Source organism: Perca fluviatilis, chromosome 17 (assembly GCF_010015445.1).
Source record: "Perca fluviatilis chromosome 17, GENO_Pfluv_1.0, whole genome shotgun sequence".
NCBI classification, from domain to species: Eukaryota; Metazoa; Chordata; class Actinopteri; order Perciformes; family Percidae; genus Perca; species Perca fluviatilis.
The window spans coordinates 18,727,737-18,752,043 of record NC_053128.1 but is presented as its reverse complement, the minus strand read 5'-3'; the positions used below and the strand labels follow the sequence as shown (position 1 = coordinate 18,752,043).

The 24,307-nt window shown below is 40.3% G+C and overlaps 1 protein-coding gene across 4 annotated transcripts; it reads left to right on the top strand.

The window, feature by feature from the left end:
* Positions 1 to 3,736: 3,736 nt before the first annotated feature.
* Positions 3,737 to 24,231, top strand: LOC120545865 (protein FAM222A-like). Of its 4 annotated transcripts, none has more exons than XM_039780491.1 (3): positions 3,737 to 3,959; positions 13,238 to 13,403; positions 21,620 to 24,231. In XM_039780491.1, exons 2-3 carry the CDS (start codon positions 13,274 to 13,276, stop codon positions 23,029 to 23,031), a joined length of 1,542 nt encoding a protein of 513 aa, XP_039636425.1. In that variant the 5' UTR covers positions 3,737 to 3,959; positions 13,238 to 13,273; the 3' UTR covers positions 23,032 to 24,231. The 4 variants fall into 4 exon arrangements, with proteins under 4 accessions (XP_039636425.1, XP_039636424.1, XP_039636423.1 ...); XM_039780490.1 differs by having other exon boundaries at positions 13,235 to 13,403; XM_039780489.1 differs by having other exon boundaries at positions 3,737 to 4,167.
* The last annotated feature ends 76 nt before the right edge of the window (positions 24,232 to 24,307 follow it).

The following is a 24,307-nucleotide window of genomic DNA, read 5'->3' as shown; positions in this document are numbered from 1 at the left end:
AGCTTCAACGCGTTGCCGTGGAAACGTATGAACCTAGCGATGTAGCCGACGCCTTAGCTATATATGTCAATGCTTGTCGGGAACAGTGTGTGATTTTTGCCCTCTGTTAAACTATACATCGATGCTGTTAAACATATAGACCGTATATGGTTAAACCATAGACAGTATATAAGAAGGGTTAAACCCCGTGACCCGAACCCTTACAAAACATTATTTTGTGGGGTTTATTTAGCGTGATGTCAGCAATTCAGAGCCACTTGAATTGGCTGTGGTTTTATATGCAAGATCATGGCTTTAATGATTCCCTACAGTATCCCTTTTGAATTGAAGAGGTCATGTGTTTTTAGTTTGTTACCTTTTTATTTATTTTTTTATTTTTACACACTCATGTGCAAAAGGAGAAAAAAAGGGCAGGACATGTTGACACAATGCTATGGATGGGATGCACAAACACAATAAACAAAGGCAGTTGCGAGTTGAGTTGACCTTTACACAGCTGTGGAGATAGGTCTGGCAATGCGAGACTAGGTTGGCCTTAAATTTAACAATGGACTATTTAAATTTACCATATTGTTGCACATCAGGTTAATGCTGTCTTTGGAACTTTTGAACACATCATACTCAAAGGCTATAAGAACTTTAGGACTATGATTGCGTTCCATTATCTTTCAGCAAATTCTGTATGGTGGTCTTTGTGTTCAATGTAGAATGTCATACTCCAAAAAGACTCATAATACTCAACGACTAACAACTGGCAATGTGTAGTAGCCTACACGCTCATTCACAGATGCTTCAGAATATTGCTGCACAAGCATACTGTTGCCAGCAGATGGCAATGCTACAACAGATATTATACCAGCATAGCAAAGTGTTTGAGTTCCCATGAAAGCCAGTTCTGACTAGAGCAGAAGAGATCACTGTGGTAGATAAACGGTGGCATAGAGGCTTTTTGTACTTTGCCTCTGGGCTATTGCAGATCTCTCTCCACAAGGTCAATTTTCTCTGAAGAACATGCAGGCCTATTAACTACCTGAATGTTTGTGTGCAGTAAGTGGTCCTCCTCACCATTAACATGCTATGGGTTGTGTGAACTCTCAAGCAATACGGTCTCTTATTGGCTTGTCACAGGGAGTTATTAGGTTTGCCCCCCGGCCCCTGCTGGTATTTAATTACCCTTGTACTCTCTCCTTTTCATCATGATGAAGATGACAGCTGCAGGCATTGCCAATAGGTGAAAGAGGAGACTTCACCAGACCTTAATTGGTTCATTTGCCTCTGCCTGCCAGGCGCAGATGGAGCTCTTTATTACTGTCACTGCCAGGTACATTCTAGTCTGGTGAGAACCATCTTAAGAGGCAGAGCTTGACATCCTATGAGGACATGATGACCTGACCAAAAACAGAATGATAATCCGGATGAGAGTAGTTCAAGAAACAAACAGATACAGCACTATAAAGACTATGTTCATTCATAATATTTGTCAATAATATTTGTCAATAATTTGTTTAGTTTTTTCAATAGAGCAAGACTACCATGATATTGTCATGCTTATGAGCTTATTGTTCAATCTAGCTGTGTCCAGGATTTCAATTGTACTCCTTGGATCATTCCTCAATGAGGCTTTTTGTATACTAGCTGAGTGTGTGTGTGTGTGTGTGTGTGTGTGTGTGTGTGTGTGTGTGTGTGTGTGTGTGTGTGTGTGTGTGTGTGTGTGTGTGTGTGTGTGTGTGTGTGTGTGTGTGTGTGTGTGTGTGTGTGTCCTCTTGCAACGTATCAGACTGTTGTTGAGATATTTTCATCCTGCATGTGTTTATTTATATGAATATCTTGACGTTGGACATCATTCAGTCTAATAGGTCTTTACATAGATAAATATGGCATAACTGAGGGATGGCAAGAGCACGCAATGCAAAGGTGTATGAATAAAACATCCCAAATGGCTTGATGACTTGATCCTGAAATTCCATTTTGGTTTGAATTTGCATTTCTCTCTGCTATAGAACACCTATCAGGAGACAGAAAATAATTAAAGTAGCATAAAATACTATTAGCTATTTGCATCATTGAAAAGAAGTAAACTTTTTCACACAAATCTTTTCTTAATTTATTAATCACTGATCAGAACCCATAAGCAGGTTAGACTGAAGGATGTCTGTAAATCACCCAAAAACACCCTTTCTACATCAAACATAAAAACAAAGGTCTACTCTGTAATTACTCTATAATTACTATTTATTTGACTGTTGCCTGCTCTTTCAACAATGCATGCCTGCACATAAAGTAGAGGCAGTTGGGTTAGGATTTCTAGATGATTCTCCTGTAAACTGAACAATTACTACATGTGGATTATAGAGATTGTATCATGTGTTTGACCACAAAGGATCAACATGATCACATGCGAACAGTGGGCTCCTTTTAATTTCAATAAACTGTATAGCCATTACAACATCAACATGTGATCAACTAGAAAACAATAATCTATCTACGTCCTCAGTGTTCAATATAGGGACATTAGTTGGCATGGTAACCTCATTTGCCATCTGCAGGCCTCACTCATACTGAAAAATGACACTCAGGAAGCTGTAAAGAAACAATTTAACACTATGTCTGTCTGCTGCAAGTCTCTTGGTGTGCACTTGATTGTCTGTCTCAGAAAACAGCCTGCATTTGAAAGGTTAAATTTGTTGTGATGGTTAGTCATCATCGCATGTTTGTTGGGAAGATTTATTAGTGAGTGCTGAGTGCAGCAGTGTATGTTAAATATTGACTAATGGGTGTTCAAAGTCTAATTCAGCATTTGAGGATGAAGAAATGCTGGAAACAAATATGCTTGTTTGCCTTTTTGTTGAGAGTTAGATGAGAAAAACAACACCATTCTCATATCTCTCAGATAAATGTGAAGCTACAGCCAGCAGGAAGCTAGCTTAGCAGCATATAGGCTGGAAATGGGGAAATAGCTAGTCTGGCTATTTTCCAAAGGATGTTGGGGTTAATAGGTCTTTTTTTACAGCTGACATTTTGACTTGTCATAGTAGGAGAAGCACATGTGTTACTAATAACATTAACACAGCTGTGGAAATGGCATACAAAGCAACCAATGGTGACAAGCTCTTATCCTGAGAAATTTCTGACCTGAGAAACAGGATTTCGTAGTAAAATTGATTCTCTACTTACTGTCAGGCCACAGTCTTGAAATGATTATTGAACTGAAGTTTTTTTCTCTCTACATTTTTTAATAAACAGATATATACACAATGACAAACTACAGAAAAATATTCCTATATGTTAAAGCATAAAAACAAAACATATTTATGATAGGCTAAAATATGGCTTATTGGTATTACTACTTACTTGCTGGAGGGGGCATTCTAAGCAGTAGGCTATACTTTTCAAAGTATACGCTCATAACGCATTTGATTGGAGGACATTTCTTTACTTGAATGATAGGAATACTTTTTCCACCATTGCTCCTAATCCAGTTTACAGCTTTACCTTACTTTCCGCAAGTGATGCAGCTCTCTCTTCTAGCCTGCTCTGCACGCCACACCTGATCCAATTAAGAGTGAATTAAGCACTGCTGATTGGCTGAGCTCTAAAACATCTACTGTACAGAGCCGATGTGTAGCTTTCTTAACCGATCAGACGAGCAGGAGTCAAGTTAGACCAAAAGCTTGCATTTGTGTTGGGCAAATTTATCAAACGTTCTTCTCCTTTAAAACTGTCCGCGAAACAGCAACGTGCTTACTTTGACGGGTTTGGCATCACGACAGCGGCCGCCTTCTCTTTCATGCGATTGGCCGAGCCGTGGGAATATTCAAATACAGCCTTGATTGATTGGCCCAGAGCCGGTTTCAACAGTGCAGGGGACTCATTTCCATTCCGACATCACTCTCTGTGGCACAGACAGCTTGGTCGACTGCCGAGATGAGATACAGACAGCTGCACGGACAACACAATCGGTGAAATTATCTTCTATAAACGACTGTTGAATATGTCGAGGATGTAAAGTTAATGGAGCCAGTTTCATCAATGGATATATCTCCGGAGGTTTCGCGAAATCAGTGGCGAGATTGCTTTTGCAAAGGAAATACGCCTTCCGAGCAGGAGAACAACCAATCAGCCGTGGCGAACCAAAGATAAACAAGCCTTATGATAATACAAAACTCTGTAAGACAATTATTATGTTTCCTATTTCCATCCTTCGTGTTTAGGGGCACTGTTTGGGCTCATGGAAAATGTTTCTCAGTCCAGACAATGTTTTGTTGTAGCCTATAGCTGAATTGATTTTTAACAGTAGCTGTGTAACTACATGACAATAACAGTAGGCTAGGTTATAAGACAAATATTTAGGGTTGTAAAGATGCTACAATGCATGATGTCAGGATTCTCCCTGCATTGATTTTAAGTCGACAGAACTAAAGTGGTGAAAATGCCCAGTGCGCACTATGGATAGGAGCGTCTCGCCCTTACCATGTCAGTATCCTGCTATTGGCTAATGTGTATTTATATGGGCCGAGTCCAACTATGAGGTTTGTGATTTATATTCACTATAGGCCTATAGAATAATGTATCTAATGGCAGACTATTCGCCAACATGTATTCAACAGTTAAATAGGCCTATAGGAAACAGTAGGCCTAATTAGTCATTATAAAATGAGTTAAGCATTTGCATCAGGTTAACAAAAATCTGTAGTTTCTAAATGCTTTTTTTTCTGAAAACTGCTCTGTTGTGAGCCGATACAATGTCTAGCTCATCCTTTTCATCCTCAAAAGACATCTTTGTTGGGATGATGGTTTGCGCAATGAAAGGCGCTTTATATGTCAGCATCTCACCGGATACGGGAAGTGCTTTGAAGTATATTGTCGGTCATTCAGGGCTGCCTCTGAAGGTTTCCATTTCTATTGTCTAGAAGCCGGAGGTGGGATCATCGCACCTCACTGCACCGGTGGCAGCCGGGGTTGAAGGTTAGCCGCAGCAGAGGGGCCTATATAGATTATTGGCCAGGTGTGAAATTCTACCCCGCATGCTTTTCCTGCTTGTGCCAGCTCCTTTATTACCCAGAGAGATGGGATGTCACAGCTTCCCACCAGAGGCAGAGAAGGAAAGCCTGCAATTTGGTGTTTTATTGTCCCCTTTTTTTCTGGCTTTTTTTCTGACCACTGAGAAAAATACCCTCACCCCTCTTGGTTTATTTTTTATTTTGAGGCATGTGACTATCAGATATAGGCTTATCTTTATGTCTTATGATTTCCTATAAGCACATTTAAATCATGACATTGTGACTTTTGATTTACCACAATGTCATACAGAAAATGTTCGTGCCTTATCCCCTTTTCATCATCAAATATATTGGTTGGCTTTATATGCTATAAAATCTAGAGTTTGGCTACTTTTACTTAGCCAGCGAATGTTTATTGCTACATGTTTTTTTTTCTTTTCTTTTTTTCTTTCTTTTTTTCTTTCTTTATCTGGACACCACTGTGTTCTTCAATTCTAGACTGTTTAGACCGTAACTAGTCTTAATGACATATTCATATTTTTGGTTGTTTGTTTAAAAAGTGCTTTGCCTGGGCCTGGAGTCGTTTGGGAGGCTTGTAAATTGCGTTGTGTTATGAGCAGTCCATGTGCAGGTATCCCATGGGGGTTTCCCTCTGATCTCGCATCACACCCCAGCAGTAATTCCAACTCTGTGAAGGGAAGGGATTTGTCATTTGGCTGCCTGCTTCCCTTTGCCTTCTCAGGAGCGAAGCTGAGCTCTGATTTATTGTGAAGTTTCCCCAGGCTCGCTCAATCTCCATGCCTACCGAATTACTGAATGGAGGAAACGGCTCACCACGAGAATGACCTTTTCTTGGATGACTATTACCCAGGCCGGTACAAGGACTGATTAAGGTCATGTCTTTTTCTGCCATGTCATCCATAGCTTCACATTTAAGGGTGATTTAAGTGTAGGCCTACAGTCAGTGTTGCGGATTAGCCTACGGTTAGGAGCCAGACTGATAAAATGACTTTGAAAATATATATGCACCCAACCCTTCTGCCCCTCTTTTAGAAATAATGTCAGTGGCTTGGTCGCTTAGCAGTTTCTCCCATGCAACCTTTGTAATCACCTTTTTTTATCTGCTAAGAGATGTCATGTGTAATTACAGGCAGCCTGCCATCTTTTGAAATCTGTCTAATTGGTCTTTTCATTCTAATAGGATGAAGGGGGAGTGAAATGGGGGTTAAGGGTGGAAGGTTAAGGACTAGGCCTCCGCGGTCATTGGGGGAGGGGACAGGACTGCAGGGGTTATTTGGAGCTCCACTCATTTTTGTCTACATGATGGCGCTCAGTCATTACTTCAAATTAATGATTAAGACTGCCAAATTGCAACTGATGCATCGCCATTTGCCCTAAATAGAAAGGCAGCGAGATGATGGCATTCTTAGATGGTCCAGAGATCAAAGACCTTTTTTTCTTCCTAGAACATTTTGATGTTTCTATGATGCATGGTGGAGAGCTTATCATTAGGTTATCTGCCACATTAGAGCCATACAGGCAGCATTTTCTCTACAGTTTCTAATTAGTTTCATGTTTGCTTGAAGATTTTAATGACTTGAAGGAATCAGTGACCCTTAACAGTAAAGTAAACAGCCAGAGGATGGGGCTTGAGTAAAGGGGGTTGGGAGGATTGAGTTGAGTTGTTTGTGAAATATAAAGTAATTTCTGTCTGTCATTTTTGTCTTCTTCTATGGTTTTAACAACAGTTGATGAGAATGGAGTCAACAATCAATTAAAATCATAGTTTGAGTCTTTTGAAAAAGAACTCATCTTTCCACAAAACCTCCAGTGCACTCTTTTACCATCTGCTATCTTTGAAGTCATGGTTTTCTAAAGGCTGGTCAGCATACCCATAGCTCATTTGACAGTGTGTCTCAGTGTGCATACTGGGATAAGGATAAGATAAGGCTCTGTTTACCCTCTCATGCTACCTTGGCTTTGGCCAGACTTTACCCCATGCAGTGTGTGTGTTTTTTTTTTTTTTACCTTGGGTTTGTGGGCAAGGGTAGTTTTGGGTCAGTCCAAGGCTTTCTACTCCCTTCCAAGGCTGCTCTTGAAGATAAGGCTTAATTGTGCAGCTTTGGATTAATGGCTAAATTGTGTTCTCAGCATCTGTATACATATAGAGTCAGAATTATTATTTTCACAAAAACAAATCCATGTTCAATATTGTATTATTATAATATATTGGTTATTATAATATTGATATATTAGGTAGGTTAACCACTAATCATCATACCAATACTGCTATAAAATACTGACTCATAGCAGTGGCCCTATATTAACTCCAAAGTAAATGATTAATTGTTTGTCAAAACTGTAAACATCCTAGACTAATACTTCATGCTGGCAGTAGCTGCTGCTGTAATTAATGGTGCAAGCTCTGATCCCAGGGAGTTGGACTTCGTTTCATACCATTTGTTGCTGCAGTGTTAGATGTTAAATTCCACAAAAAATGTTGTTTGAGAATCTTCCTAATTAAGGCCATGTACATTTTTTCACTGTTGGGTAGAAACGTGGTCACAAAGCTTTGTGTGACTGACTGTAGGTTTTCCTTGCGCATAGCTAAAACATATATTCATATCCGCAACATGTCGTTAAGCTTTTTCATAGTTAACTAGTGCAGTGCCCTTTTGGAGTGCGTACCTCTTCAGAAATGGGCAATTGTTTGGTTCCCAGTATGTACTTTATCTAACTATAAGCGCGGTTCAATCAGTTGCGGCTCGGCTGCAGCTCATGTGTCCCCTTTTTTCAGTGCTTTACCTCTGTAATAACAAAAAATAAATTTCACTTGTAAAAAATTATTCCAAACCTATTTATCCTATTTACATAGAACATTTTGTTATTTATTTAAAACATTTAACACTCCACACAAAATACCCCCAACCCGTCCAACAAACACATGTGTGTGTGTGTGTGTGTGTGTGTGTGTGTGTGTGTGTGTGTGTGTGTGCGCGTCAGAGCCCCACTCTGTCTACATGCAGAGAGGACAGATATGCTCGCGGGTGCTGTGCATGTGTGGGGACACACGCACGGAGTTCCCGATTTATAGATATATATGTAGTTTACTTTGATTTCCAAATAAATTCAAACTATAGATGCAATATAGAAGGCAAGTCAGTAACAATGTGCATGCCAAAGTAAGTAGTAACTAAATGCCAATTGATGTAGTTTTCATATAAGGCACCAGCAATTATTTGTACTAAAGACAAATTATATCAGCCTTGCTTTTGACATTGATTTGTAAGGAACTTTGATTTAAAAAAAAACATGTTTTCTTATAAAAAAGTGGTTGAACCAGAGCTGCAAAGATTAATCGATTAGTCGTCAACTATTAAATTAATCACCATCTAATTTGATTATTTAATAATTGGTTTGAGAATAAAAATTCCGGCTTCTTAAATGTGAATATTCCCTCCTCTATGACAGGCAACTGCATATCTTTGAGTTGTGGACAAAAAAAGACATCTGAGGACGCCATCTTGGGCTTTGGAAAACACCGACATTTTCTGACATTTTCTAGACCAAACAACTAATCGATTAATTGAGCAAATAATCGATAGATTAATCAACAATGAAAATAATTGTTAGTTGCAGCTCTAGGTTACAGGGGGACAATGCAATTTAAGATATAGTGAAACATTTTAACAGTGACGGACCACATTGGACGTTGCATATACAAACAAGTTTAATTTCAATAGAAATAGAAATAGTATAGAGACTGTTTTGTGTTGGCTACATGAACATTTTGCATGGGAGAAACTGTAATGTTAATGTTTTTCCCAGACAGCCATTAACGCTGTATGATTTACACCCAACTGAATGCTCTGGACATCTGTCTGAATATTGCCCAGCAATTGTATAGCATGTTGTGCTTGCACATGAATTGTATAGGAAACGCTTTTTAACACTGCTGTAATACCTTTTAGCTAATCTCAATGGAAATGAGGCTCATTGTTATCAGGCTGCAGGCCTTGAGTGCTCTTGCAGTGTATAGAGTGGCTCTGGGTTGTTTGGTTATCCTGTATGTGAACCTTTGTGTCCTTTTTCCCTCTATAGAAGAAGAAGAGAGAAATCTGGGTCTGTCTTATATGCTGCTCTGATACCAATTATGCAAACTATTATAGAATTTAACCAGGCCAGCTCTTATCGGCTAATCCAGAAGTAATAGATTCGATTAAAAATGTATGGTGTGTGTGTGTGTATGTGTGTGAGTGTGTGCGTGTGTGTGTGTGTAGAGATGAATCCAGAAGCTGCTGCAACACTGCTGTCTAATTCTGTCTGTATGTCAGACTACTTGTCTGGTCTCCATTACTTAGACAGGCTCTTGCAGTGCCTACCTTTAAGGCAGTATAAAAGCCATACGTGATATACAATTTATTATACAGTAAGTGGATTGTTATTCATGGACCAAGTCTTGTTCATTCAAAGAGAGACCCTGATCTGTTCTTCTGTAATGACCAATTGCTCTTTGTTAATAATTTCTTTCCTCCTAAATTAACCTTCTTTTTTTCTGCCTTTGTACTCTTTTCCTTTTGCTCATCTGCAGTTTTTGAGTGGAAGGAAGGAAAAACATTAGCATAGCACTCACATGCTAATCCACCCAGAGAGTGAAAAGGGTGCTTGTCTAAGACCTTTTCCATTATCATCTAATTATTAACTGAGGATTCTGAGAACTGCTAACAGGAGCTGAGATGGTAGGGAGGGGTGTATGTGTGAATGTGGCAGGGTGAAAGTGTGTGTAGAGCCAATCTTTTTCTGTGTATTTCATGTTTGTTTAGAGGGAGCCTCCCTCTTTCCAATTTGCTTCTATCTTCGCTCTGACCCTTGATGCTGCACATACTCAAGACTCCAGAAGGTCATGACAGATGCTTTTGTCTGAGTCCCAGTATAATTTAAGGCTTTTTCCTGCTTTGATGGATATTTTTGTGCCGCCGCTTTGTAGCGAAACAGGTAAAATGCAAGGCATGGCACATTTTAGATTTTTTTTTTACTTATTATCTTAAAAAAATATGATCCACATTGTCTGAAGTTTAACTTCTTCCTATTACAGCATAAATATGAATGGTGCTAGTTTGATGATGCCGAAGTTTTTAGCTATCTCCCTATTAAACTAAAGCAGCTATTATAAAGTCTCTCCGTCACTGCCCTAATGACTCTTCAATTGACCTTCTCCTGATCCCAGGACAGATGATGCAATGGGGGGTCTGGCATTTTGCATTTGCATGACTCGGGAAGAGGCTTGAAAAAATACATTTATCTGCCAGGACATCCTTGGGGGACAGTTAGATGGACTGGAAGGCTAAATGTCTTTATCTCCCTGTCAGGCCCTCAGTAGACCACACTGCTTATCAGCTGCCCGAATGTCGCCTGAGAGTGGAGGAGATTATAGACGCCCTTGCAGCTTAAACTTTGTGCTTTTTTTCTTATTATGCATGTAAGAAAAGTCCTTGAATATGTGAACTTGTAAGACAGGGGAAGTGCCAAAGTATGGGCTTGGGAGGAAACGTGAGAAGTGAGACAACTACTTTATAACCTCTATAATGTCTTGCAAAAGGCAGGTTAGTTGCTGATTGCAAAGCTAATTAAAGAAAACTGGTTTGGATGGAGGCCGTTATGTTAATGACAAAGATTCTTGACCTCATTTGTGAAGGTTGAGTTGAACTATGCTGAACACTGCCATTTTTAAGATTGCTGACTTTGCAGTTGCCATGCCCCTAATTTCTGTATTATTACAGCCACTCACTATTGTGAGATATCCTGATTTGACATTGTAAGAAAGTGCAAGACAGAACATTATATGGAGGGCTGGAGAATTGTTATTGCTTGATAACTTAGCCCAGATAATATCATGAATTTTGGGATCACTTTGATCTCATATCTCTCTTCCCCTTTTTTGGGTAATTCAAGAGTCAGAAGGCAATTTTAAGCTAAAGTTTTCATAAAATCCCTTTTAAATTTACAATTTAGACACCCAGATAAAAGAAACCATCATTACTTGCACTTTATGCATCATCTCTGGGTCCCTTTTCTGCTTTCAGTGAAAGTTTCTTTTTCTTTAAGACTCTGCTGGCTTCTCTTTGAATTATAATGCTCTCCTTGATGTATTTTATTCCAGCAGCAAATTATGGGAGTAACGGAACATATTCCAATTCATAGCTCATTTTTGCTCGGGAAGGGATTTCCCTGGAGAAACCATTTCTCGCTTGTGTTCCTTCTGCGTTTTCGGGCACCTCCCTCTTGACACCTGTGTGTTAATGGAAGGGTTGTTGTGAAATTGCCATTATTTTCTAAATGGAATCTGACCGTGCTGAGGCTTTTAGCTCTTCAGATGTGTGTGCTCAGATGAGGCAGGTTGCACTGAGCAGTTTGAAGTGGGCTTGTCACCAAGGGACAGATGAGCGGAGGAGGGGAGCGTCTACACTAGAAAGGGAAGAGTGAGGGAATCTTTTCTTGTGTGTGTACGTTGGCACCTGAGTAAAATGAAAGCCACCCTGACTCTTCTTCCTTTTGAGGTGAAGGTAATCATGTTTCTGCAGCTCGTCACTGAACACTGTTCTGTGGTTGACTCACTTTAGCAGCCCTCTGGACCCTGAGGGAGAAATGAAAGCAAAAATCAAAAAGAACCTTAAATGTGAAAAAGAGGCAATCTGACAGCTGTATGCTGCAGCTTATATTATCCTTATAATTATTGGACTGACAATTAATACCCTATAGGTCTGTGATTTTTGTTGCATAGATTGCAGTCGTCTGTCTATAAGGTACCTGATTCATATACAGTAAGAAATAATTACGATAGATAGATAGCTAGTTTTGCAGTGCTTGCATTCATACTGGGTGACTGCCAGATAATAAAAGAGAATGTCAAACGCGATTATCGCTGAAATATTCCCTCAATGCCTGGCTTTATCTTCAAAATGAAGATGGTGTGGTGAGGCGCCTTTTCTTTCAGACACAGCCTCTCATTTCCTCTGACAATACTTAACTCTGCAAACAGAACAGCCTATTTTAGGGAGTGAGCTGCTTTTAGCTTTCTCTGCTGATCAATACAGCCATAAATTTACAAAAGAATAAACCCAGGTCTCAGCACTAGTTATAAATTGAAACACACAGCCCGAGGCTACAGGAGGCCTTGTATGTAAGTGATCTGTGTGATTGCAACCGACAGAACAAGGTTGATAACAGGAAAGAGCCATCATAACAACTAGGAGGAAGGACGAGATGGAGTCGTCATTATATGATATTACTTTTTTGAATGCACACTCTAGGCAGTTCAAAGTGGGGCTCCTGAATTTTAATGTAGTAAAAGGAGCCAAGTGGTTGCAGACTTTCATATATGTAAGCTATTGAAGTAACGTGGAAAAATGAAAAAAAGAGGAGAGCTTCATATGGGGTTTTAATATTCTCTACCAGCAAGCTTGCAGTTTTTCTTCCAACATCAAACTTATTTTTGATGCAAAAGTTTGTATTTATTGCATATCATTTGATGTCTTTCCAATCTTAAAGTTGCCATGTACTTTTTCCTCTAGTCATCCTGGACACTGTGCCTAAGCAATCACAAAAAGACATGAGAACAAAACTGATTAGGGATCAAATCATCTCTAGTGAAGTGAAAGGTTTTTGAGCCACGCTAGGTGCGTCGTTGGATGCCAATCTCAGTCTGACAGTCGCTCCACCACTTTGGTCCAGACTGAATTATATAAATAACAACTATTGGATTGATTGCCGTAAAATTTGGCACTGACTTTTGCGGTCCCCAGAGGATGAAACCTACTGACTGTTAATTGTCCAACTTTACCTCTAGCGCCACCACGAAGTTGACATTTATGTTTAATTTGATTATTTGATGGATTGCCATGACATTTTGGTGCTGACATTTAACAGTACCTCATACCTGCAAAACTAATAGCATTCCCACCAGCCTCAGCTGTACTTTGTGTTCTAATGTGCTAATTAGCTAATGGTGAACATGGTTAATGTGTACATGCTAAACATCAGCATGTTACCATTACCACTGTGAGTATGCTAAAGTTAACATTTAGCTCAAAGCACTGCTGTCCTGAAGTACAGCCTCACAGAGCCGCTAGCATGGCTGTAGACTAGACTAGGAGAAGTATTGTTTAATCTCTATTTCATTTGGTGTTACATGTATTGGCTACGCAGTTAAAACCTGTTTTTTTTCTTTGTTCTAGCAGGTTTATCCAGGCTGTGTGCAGCCCTAGAGAACTATCATGCTGGCCTGTATCCAGAGACGGCAGAATCACTCGTCACAGCGTCTGGCCTGCACACCCAAAAGCCTTGATGTTCCTCCACCGCCATTACTGCTGTCAGTACCACCACTGCAGCCTTGCAACCACAAAGGTGAGTTTATATCACACGTGAAGACATTTTGCCAGAGAGGACAGACAGCAAGTACTATACAGATACCACAAATACACAGTTTGTACAGTTTTTTTTACGAACATAGAAAAAACTTGTAATTAGTAGGATCTTGGTCATGTTAGTGAGTTACTTGTTAATCAGTCATGTTCATGTGCACATGAAGCTCATGCATGGTTTTAGCAGGGTGCGCTGAGATTTCACTTGCTCTGAATCTTCTAGAATTCAAAATAATGGGCCTCCTGATGATGATGATGATGATGATGATGATGCCTTTTAATTGGGCTACTAATCAGTGTGCTCCTGCAGTGCATATGCATGCAGGTCAGAGTGGACTCCAAAATTACAGAGTTAATCAACTCACATACAGGGTTACTAATGTTCACATTTTGTGCAGAAAGTGCTCCCTGTCTGTGTTGTTTGACCTTCATCATGACTGATTATACTACAGTCACTGAAAGGTTGAGTGGGTGTCTCAACCTAACCTGGACTGACATTTGTGATTAGATTTCTTTCAGTTAATTGATTGAATGTGACTTGTTTGCAGATTTGGTTCATGGTCTGATACTGCTTTCTTCATGTGGGTTACTCTGCATCCATATTATTTGTGTAGTGGTCCAAATTGCCTTGTTTCTTCCTGGACAGTCTAGATTCACATAATGAGATCATAGTTCCACAAATGAAGTTATTCTGCTGTGGTTTCCTTTTCTCGGTTGCTTTAAAATATTTGCTGATGCCTGTATATTTCTACGCTGACTCTGGTTTGAAGCTATATTGAAGATATATAACTACTTACAGTGTAATGGTTCTGCTGGGTGTGTATTGCAGCCTTATGAATGTACTTAGCCATGAAACTTCTTGAATGATTTGGTCCTTTAAAGATTTTCTTTTTGGTATAGGTATTGTGTTATTATTTTGAGCTTATACTGTCTGTCATATATGCTGTCTGTGGTTTATTTGGAGATATGGAAGAGCAGCTACCGCTCTGCATAAGCTAACAGGAATCGTTGTAAATGAAATGAAACCGGGCTCAGACTGTCTCATTGAAAGCAAGAGCTTGCAAATATTGACCAGTAACATTGCGTGCATTCAGATTTGTCTCTGACAAAATAACCGTAATTTGACTATCAATATTATCTTAGACTATGTGGTCAGGATTATCTTATCTGACTGATCACTTACCAGTTCATGTTTTTTTTTTTTTTTTTATTCGCATGAGCCTGTGTATTCTCATGCAGGATATCTTTGTTCATTCATCATGACATCTGATCTTCCATTGAGTATGCATAACGTAGTAAATGTATGTTTGGGAAGTATAGACGGCCAAACAGGGTTTTCAGATGAGCCTGTAATGATCAGATTTCAGTGACACCTGCACGTACACACAGGTGTTTTCACTTATTCTGGATAATTAGACCTTTTCTCAGGTGGAATCACGCTTGAGGGTTTCTGAGGTCACCAAACTCCATGTACTTAAAAGAACCATAAAAGTTTTCTTTCTTGATCTAACAGGTGCTACAAGATTAACAGGAGAGTCCGGGAGATGTATAAATTCCCACACGATCCTGAGACGAAGTCTAATCAGCAAAAAATAAGGGAAAACACCTGTGTGGTCATGGTGACAGACGGTGTAATTAATTGACAAAAAGCGTGGATAGTGTTTTGCATTATTATTTCTTCCTTATTTACTTGCAGCCGCACAATGCGTTTCTAACTTGACTCATATTTGAATTAGTGAAAATCTCTCCCTCTCCCTCTTCCGCTTCATCTCCCATCTTTCTCCTCAGGTGAAATGCCGTTTTGCCTTTTTTGCTATTAAATATTAATTGGGAATCACTAGAGCACTTGTCTGCTAAACGCTGGAACAGAAGGGCCTAGTTTGCCTCAGGCAGAACCAGGGGTGCGTTTCTTATCCTGTTTACCTGCAGGGCCTCTCGCACTTCCCATTTGAGTTTTATGTACTGCAACTGTGCATAGTGCAGCACCCTCCAGCTGTAGCCTGACATTTCAAGCACAACCACAGGGAATAGACTGCTGATGGGAGCTTGGTCTGTGTGGCCCAGGCTTCTTCATTAAATGAGTCGCTGTTGAATTGAGTTAAATAGGGACTTTAGTCGCTGCTGCACTTTTGAAAGCCAATTATCATTTTAAGCTATCAATAAATGGAAGGCACGTGGCATGAAAACTATCAGCCACACAAACCCATGAGAGAGATTTCTGAGAAACGAGTGTTAGGAATTATGTGATGAGAGTGAATGAGAGCTGTTCTCCTCTCTGCTATCTCAGCTTGAAAGCAGGGACTGGAAATGCTTTTCCCACGCTGCTGGTCTGTGCTCGGGTCGGCTCTGAGAGGGGAAAGTTTGCCCAAGCTGGGCCAAGCGGCACAGAAACAAATGAGGAGTGACACTGGTGCTAAGGAGGATTCGCCAGAGCCTCTTCGAGCACACATAACTAAGTGTTCAACCCTGATGTTACTATGTTATGTGAGCACTCTTAATGCAGAGATCACTGACATGGAAAGAGGGAGGCATGTACAAATGGGGTGAATGAGTGTATTTTTATTTTTGTGTTTACAGAAGAAGTTTGTGAGTAGAGAGTTTAGTTTGAGATTTAAGAGCATATGTTCTGGTGTCAGCATGTCCTCTCTGTCTACTTTCACCGCCTCACCCATTTCTATCTAATGGTCCTCTGGGTTGCTAGGTTGAGTAAACCACATGGAGGCATTAACTGGCAATTTTCTTTTAACCCCATGGGAAATACTGTAAATATTAATGCATCTCCATATAAGTCTGTTGAGTCATACTCTAATGTGTAAGGGGTCATTCAGTGACAAACCCAGAGAATTGGCATTCAACTATGAGATTTTTAGGCTTCTTTCAGTGCATTGTTTTGGTTTTATGACACATTTACTATATCTAATTTATATCTATCTTTAGCTTTGGCCCACAGTTAGTGCACGTAACAGAATGTTAGTAGCTCTGTGACTGGATGTTTCTCATCAAAATGCACTTTGGGAGTCGGAGTTCATGTCTGGTACCTTCTACTGTTTCATCAAAGAACCAGATATTTCACACATATTCAGTTCTTCATCTGAGTCACTAAAATGATCTATGGCCAAAAAATGGATTAATTCAGCTTCTATTCTATTCATGTGTATTGCTTGAATGTTTAAAATGCAATTGAAAGATGGAAACTGACTGAAACAATCCTATCACAATAACAACAACCATTACAATATCCAATTAATTAGCATATAATTATATAAATGATGCAAAATAAAAAAGAAGTTCATTTTAAATGTGTGGCCTGAATTGAGAGGGAGAGCCTAGCAGCTGCTAGTTTTGATGTTCTGCTTTGTGACTGATCAGCAGATAGTCAATTGCAGAAGCTCGCTCAAAGAGATGAATGAAGTCAGGGCCAATTAATTACATGGTTCTAATGACTGGGCTTATTGGGCCAACTGGGTGCATAGAGGAGGTTTCCATGGTAATAGAGACATAGATTTTAAATGCAATGGGAATGTGCTGCACTCAGTCCCTGGTTATTAAGGTAGGTCAGAGTATTTTAAATATCAGGATTATTGGTGTGGTAAACAAGTATTTATGCCTGCCTGAGAAGCACTGTTCTGTAATTAACTGCCAGTTCTCAGTGCCATGTTCCTGCTGAGGATTAGACGGTCGTACATATTATCTCACTAAAATGTTTCACTATAAGTCTTTAGCATAACATCAAAGACCTGTGGGATTTTTGTCTGGCACTTCAGCTAGCATGTATGGATATTAACAAGGAATAATTTATGATTTTTTTGTTTTATCTCACGTGAGAATCATATGTAGTGGTCATTCTAATGGTTTTTTTATGTTAGCCCTCTGGGTATGTAGGCTAATAGTTGGAAGCCGTGGTTTTGGAAAAGCAATGAGCATGTCCAACTGCCGTTTTCAGCCCTGCCTCTGGGGCTTGTTTTGCCCATAAATTAGTGATTAACTGAAACTGCTCCGAAACAATGAGGTCTCTGCTCTAATGTGGGGGGAAATGGCTTCAAGTGTGACCACGGGAAAAAGATTAGCTCAGTTTAAAGTGGCAGAAAGCACTGAGTGGGATTTTATGGGGGTGGAATCAGGGTAATGAAAGACCATATATATATTTACCACAGTATGGTAAGTACCCGATGTTTTATCCCTCCTGAATATTTTCATGCTAATATTTATAAAATCTCTTTTCTTTTCTTTTAGACACACACACACACACACACACACACACACACACACACACACACACACACACACACACACACACACACACACACACACACACACACACACACACACACACACAATAAATTAGGCCTAGTGGTAATGGAGAGTTTATAATTGGCCCCCAAACCCCCCCCCAAAAATATTTTTGTGAAACCAATTTTGTGTGCAAGTTTCACGCAGCGTTGGGTATTTTAAAACAGTTGAGCAGCATGTTTAATGTGTGGAGCCCCTTCCAACCGAGAAAACATTCAAGCCTAACTGGACCATTAAATCCATCTAGGGTTGTAGATGCATCACACATCAGTGTCATTATGCAGATTTTTGCGAAAAAGAAAAATACAAACAAGCTTTTTCAATCCTACGTAACCTACTTCAATCAAAAAGCAAGTGGATGGAAAATGTTAAGGGTCAAAGAATTTAAATTTGTAAGCACTCTCGGATGAGGTTGCTCGCGAAAAGTGGACGCTGTTATTTTCTGTGTGGTTTTTCATCTGCCTCTGCTCCTTTGCTTCCTGTCAGGACTGAATGAGTGAAACAGCGTGCAGTCTGCAGGTTCAGGGTGATTAAGTGCTTAAGGTCAGACTGCTAATTATCTCTGTGCCGTTCCTTACCTGACAACACATAGCTGCCATTTCCCCCGTTGTCATGTGAACAGCCTCATATTTGTTTTCATATCTCATCTGTATTTTGCAGCAATACTCAATAAATAAAGACGGGAAACCATTTCATGAAGAAATGTATAGTTGACAATCTAAAGGAGAAGCTGTTGTTTTTGTTAACACACAAATGCTGACCTGTTTCAAGACATTTTCAGTTTGTCTAGTTTGTGTATGCAGAACATTTATTCTGGCCTATGCTTATAATTACATACTAAAAATGTATTAATGCAAACCTACTTTAATATCAACATGAATAATATCATCTCCTAAAGGCAACATGGGATAATTAAAGGAACCAGCCCATGTTGGAATTGTAGCTCAGCCATTTTATCTGCTAGGTGAAAATATTTACTAATTTACATTTACATTTTTGTGCTGGAGCCAAATAGCTGACTGAATATAATTATTGCAGCCTAATAATAAGTAAGAAGCTTGGGGTTCTGGCTGCATTTGTACATTTTTACTTGTTTGTTTGCTTGTTTTCAGGATAAAGGCCAAAATGAGCTGGGGTGAGGATGCAAATAACCTCTTTGGACACCTGCAGCGCACCATAGAAGTGACGTGTTATCAATTATCACTTTCACTAGTATGCATGTGCCCTCATGTTGAGAGTTTGGGTGAGACAGCAGCCTCTAGGCTCCTGCCTTCTTGGCACTTTCAAATGGAAACTTCAGCTCTCATAGTGCCAGATTGTAATTAATGAACCACACATTTTAAACACTATTTGACTTGGGTTTGTTTTGCAGGAAGGTTGAGTGAAGGAAGCTAATATTGTGAAGAATGACTTCAAAGATATACTATTCTTTACTGCTACCACATGCTTTGGGGAAGTCACTATTGGCTGGTAAACATGCTGTGCTTAGTTTATGGCCATTTAACACCACTGATTGGTTATAAAGTCCCCAAGAATGAAACAATTACCTCTGGTTGTAATTTAGAGCAGCTTTGATGCTGGTCATGGTGTTTCTGATCTCAGTTTTAACTTTGCATTGCTTGCTTCTGTCAGGATCAACTAAAATGAATCCCTTTTTCTATGCATATGTGGTCCTCAGATGATTAATATGTGAGTGCAGAGTGGGGAAGGCCTATTTGCTAATGAGGTTTCCATAGTGCCACATTAAGGCAGCCACAGTGGGAAGTGCAGCTGTGTTGTGTCTCCATGGCTCTGACAGGGCTGTAATCTCCGGACTAACAATATCAGACACCCTGTGAAGAGGTGTTAGCATTCAAAGTGTTTGAAGTGTTGGTGGAACAGCAAGCCAGTCGCAGCATGCAGGGGCTTGACACCGACATTTTACTGAACAAGCAACTGCTAAAATGCTTGTTTTGCTAAATGATCTATCTTTTGGTAATTGAGCAATATTATCCCAGGCAGAAAATAGACAAGATTTGTGCAGTGGTGTCAATGCTGGTGTGTGTCGGATTCATGATATTTTTAAATTTGCCATTGCTTCTCATCATCTAAGCTCCTTTCAGGTGGATATGAACCTCATCTGCATATTGTTTATGGTTATGAGTATTCAGCTTTTGGCCAAAGGCCAGAAACCATTATTGCAGCTGTTTCTTCCTGTTACTTTTTTCTCACATCTTGATGTTGTGTACAATCTGAACACCTTTTCAACATCCCATGATGTCATGGTTTTCTATAGCAGCACTGCACTGTGATACATAATAAGCAGTGTTTTGCTTTGTTGTATTTCTCTGTAGAATTCATTCATGCTCCTAGCACCATGGTGCTGTTCCTTTGGCTCTGCTGGGAGATTGCTGGATGGATTGAACGCTCCACCTTACAGCTTTAAACACCCAATTTCTTTCTTTCATGAGATGGATCTTGTAGATTGAATCATTTTCACAGTCGGGAGGCTCACTGTAGGCCTGAAATGAAATGAACTCCCAAATCAATTTGAAATGGGAACAACAAGTGAGCTTCACCCTGCATAGCTGGAATTGGTTTTGTTATTGAAAATTAAATGAAGTGTTTTGTTGTTATTTTTTGCCCTTTCATTGCAGATTACAGCTTTGTTCTTTTGCCTGGTATGATTTCCTCCGATCTAGGTTAATTTTTAGTGCCTTTTCTTTTTATGCCACAAATTCTATAAAACTGTCACTTTGAAAGGTGGTGGTAATTTCTACCAGGTGATTTATTGTTTTTAAATGGGGCGCCTTTTCCACCTTTCCTTTGTCGCTATGAGTTAAGCAGCCATGAAATTGCCAGAGTAATAGTGTTTAAATCCAATCTTAGTTTGTCTCGTCGGCTTTGCCCGCACACAATTCAATCTGCAGTCTTTTTTCATCTGCATCAACGTTTCCTTCACAGTTAGGGCTCCAAGCTTTTACAGTAGAATCGGTTCAGGTTCATAAAAGCATAAAGTGGAACCAAATGTCATAGGGACACCAAAAGTAGGGTGCGGATCAGCTAGGAAGAATTTTAGCATTCCTGCAAAATTGTTGAAATATTCAGCAGTGATCTTAGAAATGATTAACTACAGTCAGTGAATTTATTTTCTAATTTTAAAGAAAGCTACAAAACAATATTAATAAAGCACCTATTGATTATTTTTGTAGTTACTTAAATCAGGTTCCTCTTGGCTCCTACAGCTAAATGCCATCAAATAAATCTCATTGGAGCCATTTCAGTAAAATTAGGTCCTCCCCCTTTTCTTTTGCCAATTCCCATCTTTTGATTTCCCAGGGTAAACTAACTTTGGGTTGAACTAACTTAAGCACCGATCAAACAATGCTGGAGGTCATTGTTGTAGTCAAGATCACCTAAACCGAGACCAAGTCATCACCAAGACCATAGTGTATCGAGACTGAGTCAAGACCAAGACCAGACCAGTGCGAGTCCCACACAGCATGACATGATAAAATGTAGAAAATGCTAACCATAGGCAACAATACAAAACAATTTCATATTCTTCTTTATTCACCTCTTTTATTGCCATAAGTCATGAGAAATGCTTTGATAAAATAATCAAAAGGCAGTTTTGGTCTTGAAATATAATCCTGAGTCCTCTTTATCTGAGACTGAGATAAAAGCGAGTAAAAATACGGTCGATTCCGAGACGAGACAGAGACCTTCAAAAAGTGGTCTTGAGACCGGTCTCGAGACCAAGACCGATCTCGAGTACTACAACACTGCTGGAAGTGTTTCCCTCCTTAAAATTAGTTTATACATGTTGATGTCTGCCATTATTCTCTAAAACAGGTTTGAGATTGAAGGCAAAGATTTCTCAGGGCTGCTTGTAGACTAATCACTTGTCTCTGTCTGCTTTCTTCCCAGGCGAGCCAGCCTCCATGATTTCTCGGTACCCATCTCCTGCAGAGTTGGATGCTTTTGCCCAGAGGACCGCCAACAGCCCACTGTCCATCAAAATCTTTCCGTCTGACATCCGGGTGCCACAACATAAACAGCTTAACAAAACAGTCAACGGGTTAGACACCACAGGCCAACACTATAGCTCCTATTCACACCCGTACTCTGGAGGCTATCAGGGTTTGTTGGGCATCATCAAAGCCTCTGTGGTAGTCAAAGGTGTGGTGAAAAACTCTGAGGGCAGGAGGACTAAACTTGCAAACACCCAGACTTCTGTGGCACCGTATAATAATCCTCTGAATAACGGCTACACAGTCAGACACGGGCATAAGGCCTATCATATAAGCTCATGTAAGCCCCATGATGTTCCTATTGAGACACTTTGTTCTAGCGCAGGGATGGCCTCCGGAGATCAGAACCTGGCCCCCCAGTCTGAGCTGGCAGAGGTTCAAAGCCTGATGAGGCAGATGAGCAGAGTTCCCCACAGCCAGGCCCTGCAGCTGGGGGGAGAGGCTCGAGCCAGCCCCTCTCTGCAGGCTGTGGCTGCAGTGGCACATTCAGACACAGACTTTGTCCTAGGAGTGCAGCCCCAAAGCAATCTTGCATTTACAGGGGCAGTGCTACCTACACAGAGTGCAGACATAGCCAAAGCAGGGTACTTCGAGAAAGGAGACTACACAATGTGGCAGCATAAACATCAAATCCAACAGCAGCAGGCCTATCAGCAGGGAGCAGTGAGGATGTACAGCATGAGTAACAGTGCTCAGAGGCACAGAGCCGCAGAGACTAGGGTTGGCCAGTCTCCTGAAACCTGCCTCCCTTTGCCATGCTCCTCGCAGCTGTCTTATAGGCCGCATCCTGCCAGCATGGGGGCTGGACAGGAGCGAGTCAGCAGCTCCTCTCTGAACTGTGCCGCCATGCAGGGGGAGTTTTCTGTCGGACAGTACTTTGCTCCTCTCTGGGACAGTGTCATGGCCACCCCTGATAGTGACTGTTATACTTCTCAGGTGCTGGCAACGGGTACATGTGCAGCCAGGCCTAGAGACCTGGGGCTGTCCCATCCCCATCCCCACCTCCAACCAAACCGCCATCAACACCACCACCCACAGAGACACCAGCCACACCTCCACCCTCATCTTCTTCCTCATACCCAGGCTTACAGCACAGACCAAAACCTCTGTTGTGGGCTGCCTAGTTCTAGCCTGTGCCACGCTGCAGTACTTAGCAGCAGCCTGCAGTCTCTGGAGTGCCTCATCAGTGAGATCCAGCCTCCCTGCATCAAAGAGCGCATGCTGGGCCGTGGGTACGAAGCCATGGGGATGCCTCAGCTACTGGAGCACCACCAGCAAACCCACATCCAGCTCCCCGTCTACAGATGAGATATGGCGTGCTGCCACACAGTGGAACGCAGAAGTGACAAACCTTTTATAGACAATGGTGTGTGAGCTTAGACACCTATGAGATTGAGACATGCCTTTTTAGTTTGTGCATGTACTGTATTTGTAGAAGGCTTTGTGTTATGAGCCTGAAAAGGTAAACGATAATCATGATTTAAGATACAGGTGTAGCTTATGGATTTAATGTTTTATTTTTATATCTTAAATGGCCATCAAATATGCCTGCTGTTCCTCATTTAATACTGATGCTGAGCACGTAATCAGAATTTTCCATGATCTGTATATTTTGCAGGTAATTTCCCCGTAGGCCTTTACAAAAATGCAAACATGGTGAACTGAAATAATCATTGGTACCCTTCTGAAAACATTTACTTGAATCTAGGAAGGGTCTCTGGTAACCGCTTTTGTGAATATATTGTATATTTTTACATAAAATGGCTTCTTATTTGAACATTCCTTAACTATTTACTGAACTTTTGGTTGTCTGTGGCTTTTTTGTGCACATATGCAGTGCCCCATCTTCTGCAATATGATGCAAATTTCCTGGCCGCTGTATGGGGGAACATTTTGATCATTTGTATAGAAATGTGAATATGTTTTCTTGTTATGGAGCCACAGACAAAGTTATGTAATTTAACATCTTAATTGATTTAATGTGGTCATGCTCAGCACAAAGTATTTGGACTGTTGCATATCCAAATCAACACTGTGGCAATTCAGGCCAAGCTAGATGTGCCCTTTGGTTGTATTTCTTTTTTATTTGAAATGGTTGTTTAAACATTTTTCTTGAATGAACTAATCTCTGGAAGGTTGTGACTCTGTTGCACAACACCTGGGTATATACTGTATGAGTGCCATGTTGGAGAGCAGGTCACCTGAATCATTTACACTATCTTCTTTGTAGGGCTATATAATCTCTGATGGTGTGATATGTATGACTGAGTAACTCTTTGTGTGTCTGCACTGGTTCTGTAATACTATTTATTTCTGTCAGCCTGTTGAGTTATATGGCAAACTGTCTATAATTATAAAGTGCAATTATTATATATGAACATGTGAGCACTCTCCATGAAGGATGTTGTTGAAATAACTACATTTTGCAATGTATGATCCTAATCCCTCAATCCTTTTTTTGCCTCTTCGTAATAAGGATTGTCAAATAAATGAGATTTTCTAAACCCAGCACATAGTTTGTGTTATTACGTATTATTAGTTATTATCTGCCAGACATGCAGCTGAGACTATGTTTTTTTTATTA